This window comes from Schistocerca americana, chromosome 3, assembly GCF_021461395.2.
Source record: "Schistocerca americana isolate TAMUIC-IGC-003095 chromosome 3, iqSchAmer2.1, whole genome shotgun sequence".
Lineage (NCBI taxonomy): Eukaryota > Metazoa > Arthropoda > Insecta > Orthoptera > Acrididae > Schistocerca > Schistocerca americana.
The window spans coordinates 778691716-778709446 of NC_060121.1; the positions used below are offsets into that span (position 1 = coordinate 778691716).

Sequence of the window (17731 nt, forward strand, 5' to 3'; positions counted from 1 at the left end):
ATAATTGCTATAAATAGACTATTACCATGTTTTCCTCATTTCTCTTTTAAATGAATAAAGAGAACTGTCTACATGTTTAAAATTTATGAAAATTGTAGTTTTTCAAATGCTTCTCTACATCTATATAAATAAAAATGTAAATGTTCTTTGTTTAAAATCGTGTATCTTCAGGTGTTGTTCACAGATTTCTCCAAAATTTTGGCACAACATTGCATTCTACACGATTTGAACTTGGAATAACACTAAACAAGTTCAAGGTCAGAGAGAGAGCTGGGGGGAAGGGGGGGGGGGGGAATAGGAGATGGACAAGGGGTGGGAGGAAATGACCGTAGAAAGTGGAAAGGAGGAGCTAGACAGAGAGAGGGGCTGTGGGAGATGGTGGGGGGGGGGCAGAGAAGTGGCAAGATGAAATAGAGAGAGGGGGGGGGGGGGGAGAGGAGGTGATGGACTGAGAGGGGAAAGAGGAAGAGATTGCAGAGTAAATCCAATTTCCATACACACAAGAAACATATGCTTTCTGTTTGCTTTCTTTTCCATGTAACCAGACTAAGTCACAGCAACGTGTGGCTGGAAACAGCTTAATAATATTGTGTTCTATCCATTGTAAAATAGATACTGATCAGTAAGGATAAAATATTTGTGGCAATCATTGCAGTAAATTGTTAACCCTTTATTCGGTTTCATTTTATGTACCTTATTATAGCCCCTCTGCATGATTGTGCATGGTTATCAGTATCTCTTACATGTTTTAAGAAAGCCATATTGAATCATACCCAAATTGCAGTGATACCATTTTCTTGCTTTTTCTTTTATTTCCACCAGAATACCTGGGGGTACAGAGGAATACTGTTGACAACTGGGCAGTATGACAGAGTGTCACATATGCCATGATAAAAAAATAAGCATGCATTGCTGGACCCATGTCCAAGTCTCCAGTGTGAGATCTGGTCATCACAAGATTGAAGCAGGTGTAGGCAGATAGGGGACTTTATAGCACCGTATTCAATGTGGACTGAGGATCAGTGACACTGTAGCTTGCTCCATATAACTAAAAAAAGGATGAAGCTGTTCACAATGTTGTTATAGTTTCATGGGCTTGCATTTTAGGTTGAGTTTTCCCTAGATAAAGTTATTAGTTTTCAGAAGTGCACCCTCATTCGTTCATTGGTTTCATCATTACATGGCTTCTTAGCCTGAAGCCAAACATTCTAAAGGATAATAGTTCAGTCCAACAAATACCCCATCAGAAAACATGACAATTAGTAACCACGTAATGGTCAAGAAAAACTTGACTGAAAGTTCATGAAATTTCAGCCATTTGATGCAGATGGAATCATAAGGAGATTTTATTCATTCGCTTGCTGAGTACCTGGTATTGTCTGGGTATGTATTTATTCCAGACTTCTATTAGTCCACCCCTTCCTCCTCGCTCTCTCTGTCCATGTCCTCCACCCCCCCCCCCCCTCTCTCTCTCTCTCTCTCTCTCTCTCTCTCTCTCTCTCTCTCTCTCTGCCCATCTCCTCCTCCCCCATCTGTTCATCTCCTCCTCCCTCCCTCCCCTCTCTGCCTACCTCTCCCTCCCTCTCTTTCTGCCCATCTCCTCCTCTCTTCCTGTCTCTGTCCATCTCATCCTCCTTATCCTATATGTGTCTGTCTCCTCCTTCTCTCTCATTGTCTGTCCATCTCATCATCCTCCCTTCTCTCTCCATGTCATCACAGCTATCCCTAGAGGAAGCTCATGGTTCTTACACCTATCATATTTTTTTCCAGATGGTAACTAGTATTGTACTAAATTTGATTGCAATCGCTCCAAGGGTTTAGAATGAGCCTTTTACTCTTAGCTTTGCCTGCATGCAAAATATATTTTACGTATATTTAACATATTTTACATGTATTTGTACACGTATTTCACCTGTATGCCTAGCGAATTTCGCCCTGTAGTTTCAAAGTCATACAGCTCATTGTCTGTAACTTAACATCTCTTGAACTACGAGCTACACAATAATGAAACTTTGCAGGTACATCCAGTGTTATATGTGGCTACTCTCTGTGAAATGTGTTACAAATAAAGTTTGTAGCAACGAAGTAATAAATTTAAAAATCCTACATGATAAGGTAGTTTTGCTGCATCTTAATGTTTATGATACCCTACATCCTGAACTAAGTGTTGTACAATGATGTAATTTTTATTTTACATCCAGTGGTATATGTGAATACTATCTACAAAATGTCACTAATACAGTTAGTAACAAGGAAGTAATATATTAAAACATAATGCTTCATTTTGCAGTTTTACTGCATGAACAGCAAAAATGTAGTAAGCAATAAACTTTATTCCTTTCATCAGGTTGTTTTTTTTTTGGGGGGGGGTCTCCAGCGAGAAAAAGTTTTCTAAATTTTTAAATTATGTGTAAAGTTTATTGCAAGTCTCCAAGTGCTCTCAAATACTGGATGACTAAATTATTGGTTTTCACACTCCATGGGCTACACTATTTTTTCACCCCCACCTCTTTGATTGATTGATGAATGGTTCTTTACCTCACAGCAATTCCTTCTAAACAGATAGTGATATGTGTACCAACTTTGGTTTAAATCTGTCCAGTGGTTTAGGAGGAGATGTCGAAAGTATAATCTGCATAGATGCCACACCAAGCCCAGGCATTTTTATGTTATTTACCTCACTGGGCAGACATATCGGTGCAGCATTAAACGTCAGGAGAAATTGCACATTAAGAAGGTTGCTTGAAGCTCTAGTCCTTCTGCAACACTGCCATGATGACAAAACAACTTCACTGCTTACCATCATGTTGACACTACTATGACCACAACGATTTTTACATCTGTGAGTTGTTTTCTGTTCACCAGCGATTGATTCATTCCCCATGAGAATTTGATAAGGACTGGATTGCTGTGGCCACCATACTGCAACATTATGTTACAACATATCTAATTTGAAACTTATTAAAAAATAATCTTTAACAAATTAATCAGATGTACTTGCAGAAGAGGACCACAGTGAAAGAGAAAGGGAAGCCCGGCAAGCTCTCTCAACAACCTAGCACAGAACATAAATCTACACAATATAACCTTCACGCGTTATATTTTTGTATGAGGAACACACAAATTTGTTTCCAAACAAGAGTCATATACATTTAGGCTGAACGGGCATTTGCAGAACAGCTCATTGGGAGCAAGTGCTGTCATTTTAATAATGGGGTTAGAACTGAGAGAGCATAACGTGCTTGATAAATTCTTTTCATGGTTGCGACTTAAACTGATGATCAGTAATCATACCCAGAAATTTAGTTTTTGATATATGTTCTATTTTTTTCCTTCCATGTCTGTAACAGTTAAATCCTGGTATTTGAATAACAAAGTTAATGCCATTTGTCCTTTTTTGTATTAAGTGAGACTTCAGTGAAATTTGTGAATCTGTAAATTTCAGAACATGCTATGTTAACTTTTGTCTGACATTTTTTCTGTGATTATGAAATTAGTCATTTGAATACTATATTTTTTGTCCTAGCTCATAATATCTGGAAAATCATGAAGCTATATTAAAAGGGTTGGTCATAAGATACTTCCTTTTTGAGGTTTTTGGCATCAGACAAATATTTGCTCACCAATTTGTAGAAATTTTAAACATTCAGAAATTTCTACTTTCTGGCTAAGAAGGATCTGAACAACGGCTAGCTAGATCTCTTGTTCCTAGTGCATCCAATTTCTGGAATACGATGGCATGATCAGATCCAAAAAGATAAGTAATTTGCTCTTATCCACCCAGTGGCTTTAATACACACTTTTTAAAGCCTACAGCTTCTTTCTCTGTGCTGGTACCTTCTCTGAACCCATACTTGCATTTAGTGACAATGTTAAACTTGTTGAAGCCTTCCAACCTTTATTTCATAACAGTTCCAAATATTTTTGAAAAAGTTGGCAGCGGTGAAATTAGTCTCGCATTTACTTCCATTCAGTACACAAATGAGGACTTCATCTACTCCTGTAGACATTTTATTTTTTAGAAACTGAGGATCTTAATATTTTTACATAATTTAATGCTTGTTGTCTTACAGAATTATCTAGTGGGCTGATGCAGCTAAAGCAGGAATGTATTCATTCAGAAAAAGTGAGCAGTAGAATACTGCTGTAAGTAAATTTCTGAGGTGCGAGTAGGACTTGCCCTCTGAGGATTCTGTACAAACTTATTTATGTATGTAGGCAGTTCATCCATCCTGGGAATTAAGAATCTCAGTGATTTTTGTATGTTATTGATAATGGAACTCCAAGACTTGGAGTAGAATAACAAATGACAAAAGAAACACATTTTGTGTTATGTAATTACAGTTTAACAGTTTTTGGAATTTTTCTCTTAGGTGTACTGTGAAACCTTGCTTCTTGCCAAATTTCACGATTACAGGTCAATGTAAAGTACACAACAGGTTTTGATGAGTGAGCTGGTGAGTATCAAAATATGTGACATAAACTGCACCCTTCGATTAACTTAGAAGCATACATATATTACACCAACAGGGAACCATAGATATAAATTTCACCATATAGCGGAGATGCCGAGTTGCCTGAAACTGCAGTCCTTTGTGAGTGAGTGTGTGTGTGTGTGTGTGTGTGTGTGTGTGTGTGTGTGTGTGTGGTGTGTGTGTGTGTGTGTGTGTGTGTGTTGACTAAGGCGAATGGCCAAAAGCTTTAATTGTGAGAATCTTTTTGTTGTGCCTATCTGTGACTCGGCATCTCCGTTATATGGTGAGTAGCAACTTTCCTTCTCATAATGTTGTTACATTCCATCCTGGATTTTCCATTGTTTGAGATAAATTTCAACTTCATATGTCTACCTGAGAAAATGGGTTGCTAACACACAGACAGACAGACAACAAAGTGACCCCATAAAATACATACTTTGTTGGCGATACCACCCACAAATCATTTGATTATTTAGATTCAGGGATTAAAGTTATTTTAAATTGCATTTTAAGTAACAGGTCATTGTGAAGCAGTTTTTGTCATTATGGCAGCCATCAAAGCCTCATTCAGTATCCCAAACATAACCAGTCTGTTGACAAGTACAGCAACGCCACTATTCAAAGCAACAGTGGCGCGTCATACCATGTGGAATAGAGAACATATGGGGAAAAACTCAAGATCGCAGATATGAAAAGAATAGAAAAAAATTCAGACAATGTTCATTAAATGGATACTAAGAGTGGAAAAAACAGTGCCATCTTGTCTTGAATATGAATTCACAAAAAATACTTGTTTTGTAAAGGACATCATATTACAACATTGGCTGCTTTCCACAGTGCCATAACAGGAACTGATTACAAAATGGTCCAGAAGGAGGAGGAGGAGGAGGAGATAGGCCCAGATTTCTCATACACACCAGTCATGCTGGATGACAGCTGGACTGAGAATGTAGGAACAAGAGACATATAAACAAAGATTTGCATTACACAGGTTTCATCATAAAATGCATACCAACAACAAATACCACAAATCAACTGAAGACAGTAAATGTGTGCTGCATGGACAACAATGTTAAAAAAAGTATCAATTACAATGTGTGCAAAGGAAACGGAAACTATAACAGACTGTAGGAAAGATTAAAACTTGAATAAGCTTGCATATTAATACTCAGTCTGAGCACTGTCTCCTCATTAATAATACAAAACTAAATATTTTGGCACATAGATAATTGTTGTTTTATAAAATCTTAGTAATATTGCAGATATTAGGCTATCAACACACAATAAGCAGGAGCTATTGATTGTAAATGAGGGAGCAACAGCTTTTTCAAAGTAGCTGCTTTCATATTAATGCTACTATATAATTTCCCAGTGACCTATTTGCAGTTAGTGATGCCTACACAAACTAATAAGAAGACATCTCATTCACATCATGCAGATAATCGAATGACTAAATCAACCATTCTGTCATTATTCATTCACTCATTCATTCAATTACATCTACATCTATACTCTGCAAACCACTGTGAGATGCATGGCAGAAGATACTCCCATTGTACCAGTTATTAGTCTCTTCCTGTTCCTTTCACATACAGAGCACGGAAAGAATGATAGTTTGAATGCCTCTGTGCGTGCAGTAATTATTCTCATCTTACGCCCACGATCCCTATGTGAGTGATACATGGCGCATTGTAGAATATTCCTAGAGTAATCATTTAAAGATGGTTGTTGAAACTTAGTTAATAGACTCCCTTGCGATATTTGAAGTTATCTTAGAGTCTTCCAGTTCAGTTCCTTCAGTATCTCTCTGACACGCTCCCTTGGGTTAAGCAAATGTGTGACCATTTATGCTGCCCTTCTCTGTATACAGTCAGTATCCATTGTTAGTCCCACACACTTGAACAATATTCTAGAACTAGTTGCACAAGTCTTTTGTAAGCAATCTCCTTTGTAGACTTTTACACTTCCCCAGCATTCTGCCAGGAAACGAAAATCTACCACCTGCCTTACCCAAGAATGAGCCTATGTGATCATTCCATTTCATATCGCTACAAAGTGCTGCAACCAGGTATTGGTATGAATTGGCCAATTCCAACTGTGACTCACTGATATTATAATCATATGATTCTATGTTTTTGTTTTGTTTTGTGGAGTGCACAATTTTTCATTTCTGAACATTTAGAGCAAGTTGCCAATCTCTGCACCACTTTGAAATCATATCAATATCTGATTGAATATTTATGCAACTTCTTTCAGACAGTACTTCATTATAGATAATTTCATCATCTGTAAAAAGACTGATTTTACTATTAATATTGTCTGCAAGGTCATTAACATACAGCATGAACAGAAAGGGCCCCAACTCACTTCCCTGGGGCACACCGAAAGTTATTTCTACATCTGACAATTGATTCATCCATTCCCGTTGCATTCATTAGGCATGCATAGTGTGTAGTTGTCTATCAGGCAGTCCTGTTGCAATTCTGACTATGAGTTTTACCTCCATATCTTAATGAATCAGTCATTGCTGTTTTGCAGATTTGGGAAGCATCGGAAAACACTTGATGCACCTATACAACTGGGACGTGAAGATAACATGTCAAGAGTACCTGAGGTGGCTGGTGGAGAGAGGGAGGCAGCACGTAGAGCAGCCCAGGAGGAACAGCGACGTATCCAGGAGCAATACCAGCGACTGGTGCAGCGCCAGCGACAACTTGAGGTTGCCCAAAAGCAACAGCAACAGTTGCAGCAACAAAATTCTCAACAACAGTATCAGCACCAAAACAACCACCAACAGCAGCAGCAGGTTTGTCTACTACTAATCAAATATGTATGCACAGAAACACCTACTTATTTTAATTAAAGTGATGTATAAAATATTTAATAATTTTTATTTATTACATCTCTTACAGAATACAATCGTCTGTATTGTAATTACCTTTAATCTATAACTAACATAATGGAAAATTGAACTAGTATGTCCATGTTGTCTGGATATTGGTTTCCCATGTATACTGGTGTGCAAACTGTAAGGATGCAGTAACTTTTCCATGATGTATCTCTGTCAAGTAACTTAACGCTATGAAAATTGAACCATACATTATAGTACAGAAGGTAACTGAAATAAATGCACAATAAGATGAACAGAAAGAACATATCTATTCAAAGATGATAATTACACTGAAGTTGCCACGATCTATCTCTGTCCACCACACTCTCCCATCTCTATCGGTCCCTCTCACACTCTCTCTGTCTCTTCATGTCCTTCTCCCCCTCTCATAGTCCATCTTCACTATCCCCACTATGACAATATCTTCCTCCCTTCTCTCTCTCTCTCTCTCTCTCCCTCCCTCCCTCCGTCAGTAGGCACCTCCCTCGCCTCCCCCTCCCCCTCTTTCTCTGACTGTAGGCAACTCCCCCGCCTCCCCCTCTTTCTCTGAACGTAGGCACCTCCCCCGCCTCCCCCTCTTTCTCTGAACGTAGGCACCTCACCTGCCTCCCTCTCTTTCCCTGACCGTAGCCACCTCCCCAGCCTCTCCCTCTTTCTCTGACCGTAGGCACCTCCCCCGCCTCCCCCTCTTTCTCTGACCATAGCCGCCTCCCCCCTCTGCCCCTCTTTCTCTGACCGTAGCCGCCTCCCCCCTCTACCCCTCTTTCTCTGACCGTAGCCACCTCCCCCCTCTACCCCTCTTTCTCTGACCGTAGCCACCTCCCCCGCTTAACCCTCTTTCTCTGACCGTAGGCACCTCCCCCGCCTCCCCCTCTTTCTCTGACTGTAGGCACCTCCCCCGCCTCCCCCTCTTTCTCTGACCGTAGGCACCTCCCCCGCCTCCCCCTCTTTCTCTGACCGTAGGCACCTCCCCCGCCTCCCCCTCTTTCTCTGACCGTAGGCACCTCCCCCTCTTTCTCTGACCGTAGGCACCTCCCCCTCTTTCTCTGACCGTAGGCACCTCCCCCTCTTTCTCTGACCGTAGGCACCTCCCCCTCTTTCTCTGACCGTAGGCACCTCCCCCTCTTTCTCTGACCGTAGGCACCTCCCCCTCTTTCTCTGACCGTAGGCACCTCCCCCTCTTTCTCTGACCGTAGGCAGCTCCCCCTCTTTCTCTGACCGTAGGCAGCTCCCCCTCTTTCTCTGACCGTAGGCAGCTCCCCCGCCTCCCCCTCTTTCTCTGACCGTAGGCAGCTCCCCCGCCTCCCCCTCTTTCTCTGACCGTAGGCAGCTCCCCCGCCTCCCCCTCTTTCTCTGACCGTAGGCAGCTCCCCCGCCTCCCCCTCTTTCTCTGACCGTAGGCAGCTCCCCCGCCTCCCCCTCTTTCTCTGACCGTAGGCACCTCCCTCGCCTCCCCCTCTTTCTCTGACCGTAGGCACCTCCCCCGCCTCCCCCTCTTTCTCTGACCGTAGGCACCTCCCTCGCCTCCCCCTCTTTCTCTGACCGTAGGCACCTCCCCCGCCTCCCCCTCTTTCTCTGACCGTAGGCACCTCCCCCGCCTCCCCCTCTTTCTCTGACCGTAGGCACCTCCCCCGCCTCCCCCTCTTTCTCTGACCGTAGGCACCTCCCCCGCCTCCCCCTCTTTCTCTGACCGTAGGCACCTCCCCCGCCTCCCCCTCTTTCTCTGATCGTAGGCACCTCCCCCGCCTCCCCCTCTTTCTCTGATCGTAGGCACCTCCCCCGCCTCCCCCTCTTTCTCTGACCGTAGGTACCTCCCGGCCCCCGCCCTCTGCCTCTGACCGTAGGCACCTCCCCCGCCTCCCCCTCTCTCTCCGTCCCCGTCGCCGCCTCCCCCTCCCCCTCCCCATCTCTCTCCGTCGCCGCTCCCCCTCCCCCTCCCCCTCTCTCTCCGTCCCCGTCGCCGCCTCCCCCTCTCTCTCTCTCTCCGTCCCCGTCGCCGCCTCCCCCCCCCTCTCTCTCTCTCTCTCTCTCTCCGTCCCCGTCGCCGCCTCCCCCTCTCTCTCTCTCTCTCTCTCTCTCTCTCTCTCTCTCTCTCTCTCTCCGTCCCCGTCGCCGCCTCCCCCTCTCTCTCTCTCTCTCCGTCCCCGTCGCCGCCTCCCTCTCTCTCTCTCTCTCTCTCTCTCCGTCCCCGTCGCCGCCTCCCCCCCCCCCCTCTCTCTCTCTCTCTCTCTCTCTCTCCTCTCTCTCTCTCTCTCTCTCTCTCTCTCTCTCTCTCTCTCTCTCTCTCCGTCCCCGTCGCCGCCTCCCCCCCCCTCTCTCTCTCTCTCTCTCTCTCTCTCTCTCTCTCTCTCTCTCTCTCTCTCTTCGTCCCCGTCGCCGCCTCCCCCCCCCCCTCTCTCTCTCTCTCTCTCTCTCTCTCTCTCTCTCTCTCTCTCTCTCTCTCCTCTCTCCGTCCCCGTCGCCGCCTCCCCCTCTCTCTCTCTCTCCGTCCCCGTCGCCACCCTCGCCAGCCTCACCCCCAACCCCCCTCTCTCGGGCTCTGTCGCCACCATCGCCAGCCTCACCCCCAACCCCCCCCCTCTCGGGCTCTGTCGCCACATCGCCAGCCTCACCCCCAACCCCCCCCTCTCGGGCTCTGTCGCCACATCGCCAGCCTCACCCCCAACCCCCCCCCTCTCGGGCTCTGTCGTCACATCGCCAGCCTCACCCCCAACCCCCCCCCCCCCCCTCTCGGGCTCCGTCGCCACATCGCCAGCCTCACCCCCAACCCCCCTCCTCTCGGGCTCCGTCACCACCTCGCCAGCCTCACCCACACCCCCCCTCGGGCTCTGTCGCCACATCGCCAGCCTCCCCCCCCCTCTCGGCAGAATTTTAGGTGCTAAGATACATTGCAAGTATTATATTTTTAATTCAATTTGCCAAATTTATATCTTCCCCAGGCAGCTGGAGAAATGTACGCCCCACTGTAATTGTAGCAGTGCACTTGAGGTTAAGTCATCCCATCATACATAAATTAGGTACTAATAAGGTCCTCCATTGTAGACATTTTCCCTCTACCAATACATCCAATAGTACTCTGCATTTCATAGGTTTACTATAGTTCAGATGGTGCCTAAGATTTTTAACAGATTTATGAGAAAACTTACTCCCTTTTCTCAGCAGTTTTCATACAGATCTTTGTTCTTCTTGCTATACCTCTTTCTCTGACACAAATTCTGGTTATTTTTCTTTCAGTTTTTAGAATTAGTTTTTGTGCAGACAGTGCCTTAAACTCATTTTTAATATAGTCCTGTATAATTTAGTATCCTTCTTTGTGATTTATTTTCTTTAATTTTCAACTGAGTTGTATGGTCCACCATTTCCTCAATTCTAATTAAGTTTCTGCATAGTGTTTACAGATTGCATTCTACTCACATGTTTTCTTCTTTAGATGATTCTGCAACCACTCATATTTCCTCCCCAACAGAGATGGTTGTTTTAGATTGCTCCCATAATCCTGCTTTCAATTTGGAATTTCTTTCTTGGTTGTTTGCTCCTGCGTCTTGGATATACGAGGGTTGTACCAAAAGTAAGGCTCCCAATGAGCTACAGCCTTGAGGGAAGGTACTAGGCTAAATCCGACAACAGTGCCATGCACAGTGGTTCCCCCACTGTCGAGTCCGCACATCCACTGTTTGCTACATCGCTCAGTGTTGTCTTGGCAGCCATCAGAGATGGAAGTGTTGATCACCGCCCCAACCAAGTGTGAGATTCGTGCATTAATCCATTTTCTCCATGGAAGGAAGTTACCACCCATGGAGATTAATCGGCAGCTGACTGAGGTTTATGGTGAAGAGTGCATGTCTGTTGAGCACACCAGCAAATGGTGCAGGGCTTTTGCTCATGGTTGCACGGAAGTTCATGATGAAGAACGGAGTGGAAGACCACTGGTTTCGGATCAACAGTGAGCTGTTCAGTGATCAGAGAGTCACTGTCCGTGAACTTGTTGAATGCATTACTGAAGCTTTTCATGGCACAATTGAGAGAACTTTAATGGAAACGTTGGGTTATCACAAGGTGTGTGCTCACTGCATCCCCCGTATGCTGACTGACGGACACAAGGAGAAACGCCTTAACTGCTTGCAAGTGTCTTCAATAATGTGAGGGGAGAGGCAACAAGGAGAAGTTGTTAGACTCTATTGTCACTGGATATGAAACTAGGTGTTCCATTACACACCCAAAACAAAACAACAATCTCGTCAGTGGTGTCACTCCAGTTCACCGCCAGCAAAGAAATTCAAACAAACACCGTCAGCATGAAAGATTATGGTGACTGTGTTTTGGGATCGGAAGGGGGTACTCCTCATCGATTTCGTGCAACCTGGGATGACAATAAACTCGTACAGATATTGTGAAACATTGACCAAACTCCAGCGAGCAATCCAGAATCGCCAGAGAGGATGACTGAAGGAGGGAGTAGTGCTTCTTCACGACAACACTCGACCCCACGTGGCTTGTCAAACACAGGAGCTTTTGAAGAAATTTGGGTGGACCGTCATGCCCCATCCCCGTGCAGCCCCGACTTATCTCCGTGATTATCACCTCTTCCCCAAGCTAAAGAAACACTTTTGTGTCAAACACTTAAAGAGGGAAGATGAAGTCCGAGCAGAGGTCACATGCTTCCTTAATGGGTTGGCGTGAGACATCTTTGACTTAGGAATACAAAAGTTAGAGCACTGTCTTCAAAAGTGTGTCAAAAACCATGGAGACTATGTTAAAAATAGACAAAAGTGTAAGCTTTTCAACGATGTATAAATTAATAACAATAAACAATGTTTTCTATTTGTAAAAAATATGGGAACCTTTCTTTTGGAACAACACTCGTAACTATAAGGCCTTTAACTTAACTTATTTTCTCCTGCCATTTCTGCTGTCCTTTTATTAATTCTATAAGCTCTTCCTTCTGTTCCTCCTCATCTTTCCTTAGGATATCAGTGAAAGTATTATGTTGACTCTGTATTCCCACTTTCCTGATACCTTTAGCCTCCGTTTGTCACTCTTCACATGACCCTAAACAAGGCGTGCTGCTGTACATAATACTCTCCCCCATTTTAATTTCACCACTGTCTAAAAATCCCAAGTCTTTAGATATGTCGTCTTGTTCCACTTTGCTTTCCTCCTGTCCCTTGCTTACCCCACCAAATAGTTCATGTGGTTCTGCTATATTGTTACTTCATGTGATACTAGCTGAACAATTGCCTCCTTAGCTCAAATATATGTGTAAAATACAGTTTTAACACAGTTCACTACACATGCCAAGAAACAAAAAAACATGACAATTCCAAACAAATACCCTATGGCAGTAATGCTAAGCAAGCTACTGCAGCTCAGCAAGCTACTGCATCTGATCAAGCGACACATACTTTTCATCATCTTGCACTGCTATAGTTGTGTTGTGTGGCACGCTGTACAGCATTGAGGAATTTTTGTTGTTTCTTGCTTTATTACTGTTTTGTGAATACATTCCATTTATTCAATTCACTGTTAAAAAATTCTGCTGTTCTTGCTGTGTGAGCCACTATTCTGCCCCTCTGCTTGGTGGTGGGGATTGTCACACCTATTGTCAGCACACACCACTGATTCTCTTGTGATCTCTGTTTTAATTTCAGTATCATTTTCTCAGTTTGTTCTCCCCACATACTTATTCACTGAAGATTGTCCAGTTGCAAACTCCATGTCTAAGGTATCGGTGCTGTTGGAGGAGTAAATAGCAGATAGTTGTGTACTGAGTCACTTTATATGTCAATCGTTTAGAAAGATAGGTAACTCCTCAAAAACCACAGTTAAGTCAAAAATATTTGTTATAATTACACTGGTTCTTTCCACAGAATAAATACTGGGACTTTTTTCTACTGCACTAAGCATACAGATTCCCATTTCAACTTCTAACAATAGTAGCATTGTACGACTGCTAGTCACGACAATGATGTATGAACTACTTGTGCTCCTCAGCTCAAAAATTAAAGATCACGTGATGGATATTGTTATTATGCTGATTCTTCATTACATAAAATATCCCTTTTCCATGGGCATCAAACAATTTCAAAAGAGTGACAGCCTTAAAGAATGTTGAAGTTTGCCATTAAACTATATAATCTAACTTCAAACTGATGTTTCCTGAGTGAAGGTATTTAAACTCATGTTTTTCTTTTCATTACATACATTTATGTTATTGAGTGAATTAGTTCATGTATTGCGATTCGATTGCTTTAGTAATGTATGCTTCCTTGGGTCACAAGTGAAGCTACGGAGATCTTGTAGCAAAATCAGCAAACTAGGGGAGTTAGCATAGTGCCCTCTACTCGCTACACTGTAAGTTTAATATATTTGTAATTTATGGGAAGCACACATCTTGGCAGAAGTTAATTTCAGCTATTAATCCCACTCACAAATCACCAATTGTGAAGGAGGCCCTGGCTAAACACAAGAAGACAGCATGCTCCCACCTTCATAAAACTCATGTTGTTCCCCTCCCCCCATGCCCCCTCCGGTGGTTCACACAGCTTTTTTTTTTTGTTTCCTTGGATCAAAAAGAGCCAGAAAGATCATAGTTTTCGGATAATTGAGGCAATCCAAATGTTTTAGACTGCACACCTTAAACAGCCTTGTAGTTGATGACTTTCTGGGTACACCTCAGAGTACAAGACTGGGAACAACAGGGGAAGCAGATTATTGATGTAAGAGTGTCACATTTTGACATGTACAAACACACTGATTATATATCTTCAATAAATTCCTTGTTTTTGATGTTGGTCTTGATGCTTGAATAATTAAAGATATTGCCATTAGATAAAAAATTAAATTTCATAAATAATATTTGTAATTGACAAGACATTTATCATTCTGAGAAAAATGAGATACTGACTCACCTTCTATGACCTATCACCATGTCATCTAAGGATGTATTAGGGGCTCAACCTGACAAACAAAAACAAAATTGAGAATCATGTTATGTCACAGAATACCACTCGGTGTCCCAGTTGACTCTGGCTGTATGGAGTGCAAGTCTTTGTTGTCTGTCGAGTGGTGTCAACAGTAAACAGTGCAAGGCCACTTGAGATCTCAGGCCAGCTTTTAGTGATTTGTCCCTGATGGTTCGTGGTGTGACACTCACTGTGCAAATTTGATCTGGATTTCAGCTATTGCCATCTCTCTGAGCCTGTCAAATAAACATACAATCATTTCGTGGTATAGTCTTTCTGGAAAAACTTCTACCTACTCTTCTTGCCACACTGTTCTCCTCTTATTACCACTATTTTTGCAGTCATTGCACTACACCCAACGATCTATGCCATCTGTTGGTATGACTCTCCCCACACACCAATGATTCAATCTTCCTCAAAGTCTGAAAGAAAGTAATAAGCTTAAGTGCACGTCCTCCAGGCATTTCATATTGCAGTCTTCGTTTGATAAGTTCCAATAATGTTAGACACTGCACTGAAAATAAGCCCTCATAAGGATGAAATTTCAGTCATCATATCTCACAAGATGTGGAAATTCTGGAGTATCAGCCTGGTAGCATTAGGTAAAGGTGTCCGCAATGTAATGTTCACCATTTCTGTCAGTGTAGTTGAGGCATCGAGTGGATGACAGGCACATAATAAACAAGGTTGAAAACATTTCTGTGCTTCTGGACAATGTCCTCCTATAGAGCTAAGTAATACAGAAATGAGTAGTTACCTTTACTCCACCCATTACTTTATTCTACCCAGGACTTAGCATTCAGATTTATAAATAGAGTTGCCCATTAAAGAACAATTTCTATGGTGGTCTTTCTTTGGGTTATCGTAAGATGTGAACTATTATGTTTAAAAAGTGTTAATTTTAAGGTGAATGTTAAATGAGAATACATTTTGAAATGTTCTCTAAAAGTGCTATCATCTTCCAGGACACTACCAACATATTCCAAAACTAGGGAGGGTTCCGCTACAGCAGTTTGGCTGGAATATATTTTACCATACACATCAGTTATTACGTCATTCAAATTTAAAATTTTGTAACCACCTAAAAAAATAATGTAGGAAGGAACATATCTCTTAAGCACTACAGTAACAGTGCCATGGCACTGTCAGGCAAAAATTCTGAAGAAGTTTAAAGGCATTGTTTATTTATTTATTTATTTCATGTTCCATTGGTCCTGGAAGCGAGTGAATCGCAAAGATATGGAACGTGTCAAATTGTACATAGTTCAAGCATAACTTGTATAAATACATACAATAAAGACACAATGTAAATAAAATCAATAGAAAACAGCACAATCGATAAACAGAAAATTGTATTTCACAAGGAATGTGTCTTATTGTACACACCTGAAATTTATCGTACATAAATGCAACAAAAAGATACAATGTAAATAAGATACCAACTAAACAACAGCACATTCAATTAACAGAAAGTTAAGTCTCAGAGCCTGCATTTGTATTTTACTAGCCTACATAGGGTAATTTGGTTTCCTTAATTCATTAGACTGGTCCTTTTATAAGTGCATCACTCCATTTTCCAAACCTTTTTAAAAATATGTCTTACTATTTTTAGTAAACAGTACAATGATAATGACCATACTATATATTAAATAGCAGCAGCAGCAGCAACCCCCATCTTTGCACCACAACTCAGAAACAGGAGTTGATGGACATCAAAGAGAAGGTTCAAGCTCATCTTCGTCAGGACCATCCACCCAGTCACAGTCGCGTACAGAACGCATTCATCAACTTCGAGCTCAACATCAGCGCAAACATGCTGAGCGACGTGGACAGTATCCTCTTGATGATCGGGAAGAGCGATATGAAGAAGCAATACGCCAGGTGAGATTACTTTAATTGATGTGGTGAAAAACTGCATTGCAAAATTTTTACAACAGTTAATTGATACCCTAAAGTACTTTACTGTAATGTTGTGTTACGAAATATTACATAAGTATGTGTTCTGTCAGCTGTTGGTGGAACATGATAAGACTAGATATTTTCAGAGAGATATGATCTTGTACATAACATAACTGATATTTGTGAGACCCAAGTTTCTCCTGGCGTGCACAATTTTCAAACAACTTACTGGAATTCAGCCAGGTAACATTCACAGCGACCACCAATATTGTCATATTTGACTCCTGTAATGTGTGTAGGGATTATATAAAAGATTTTACTAAGGTGTGGGAAAATTGTCAAGTTGACAGCACATCAGAGGTGATATGGAAATACAAGGTTTGGGATTCATACTCTTTCCTGGGTGTTAAAAATAAAAATAACTGCCAGTAACACCAATAAAAGGACAAGAGAGACTGCAAACAGATTAAACAAAGAGAAGAATTGAAACAAATACAATAAAACCCCTGTTTTACGTTTTCATGGGGTCCAGTCTTAAAAACTGCAAAATTGAGGAAAATGCAGAATCGAGGAAAATGGTAAAACCACCAAAATACAATCAAAAACATATGTAATTGTCATATATGATTGAAAATTGTAACCCTTGCCAATACGTTGTATAAAATCTGTATAGTGAAGGATGTTAAATAATACAATGTTTACATAATGGTTTGTGATAATTAATTTCATCGGTCCTTAAAAAATCACAGATGTATAACAGCAAGTAAAAACTCATCAGAAAATTGAAACTGGTATCTGGGTACAAGGTAATCGAGGTGTTTATCGACATGCTATGACCACAAATTATAGTAAAAACATGTTTTTGTGACATTTTTCCTTTGTGTTCACCCATAAAAAAAGCAAAAATCATTAAACATGATGAATTAAATCAAAAACTGTGAAGTACAGTGAAAGGTATTGGAATCTAACATGTGAGGATGTGTGTTTTCCTTCTGTAGCCAATATCAATTTAATTGGGTCAAGTAGACTTCAAGCCATATACACACTAAGCTTGAAACATGTTTCCATCGACTTGATATGGACACCCTTTGGAAACATCTTACAAAACGCGGAAACATCCATCCGTAGCAATGTCTGTACAGATCAAATGAAACAATGTTTCAGACCAGCTATCACATGACACCACTGAATGGCATAAGCATATGGTCATATGTTGCATTGTGTTGTCTGTTGTATAAATGTTTAGGTGTTTTGTTTTCTCTTGCTGTATTAAGGCTTTCTGGGAGCAGGGGTGGTGGTGAAATGCAGTGGACAAGGCAGCAGATGGTTGAGTCATTGCTGTTGTGCCACGCTGACCGCTGCTTGTGGAATATATGAAGCGAGCAGTATAAGAACAGCTTTTGAATAAATCTCCCATTGACACAAAACTAAACGTTATGTCTGGTTGTAATTGCTTTCCTGATTATTATTATTATTATTATTATTATTATTATTATTATTATTAT

At 41.8% G+C, this 17731-nt stretch overlaps 1 protein-coding gene across 1 annotated transcript in view; it reads left to right on the forward strand.

Moving 5' to 3' along the window:
- The window catches only part of LOC124606397 (partitioning defective 3 homolog), a 290115-nt gene that overhangs the window by 248747 nt on the left and 23637 nt on the right, over window positions 1-17731 (forward strand). The window contains exons 24-25 of the mRNA XM_047138378.1: window positions 7014-7281; window positions 15981-16208. Coding sequence (XP_046994334.1) covers window positions 7014-7281; window positions 15981-16208 — 496 coding nt within the window. The remainder of the gene's footprint in view (window positions 1-7013; window positions 7282-15980; window positions 16209-17731) is intronic.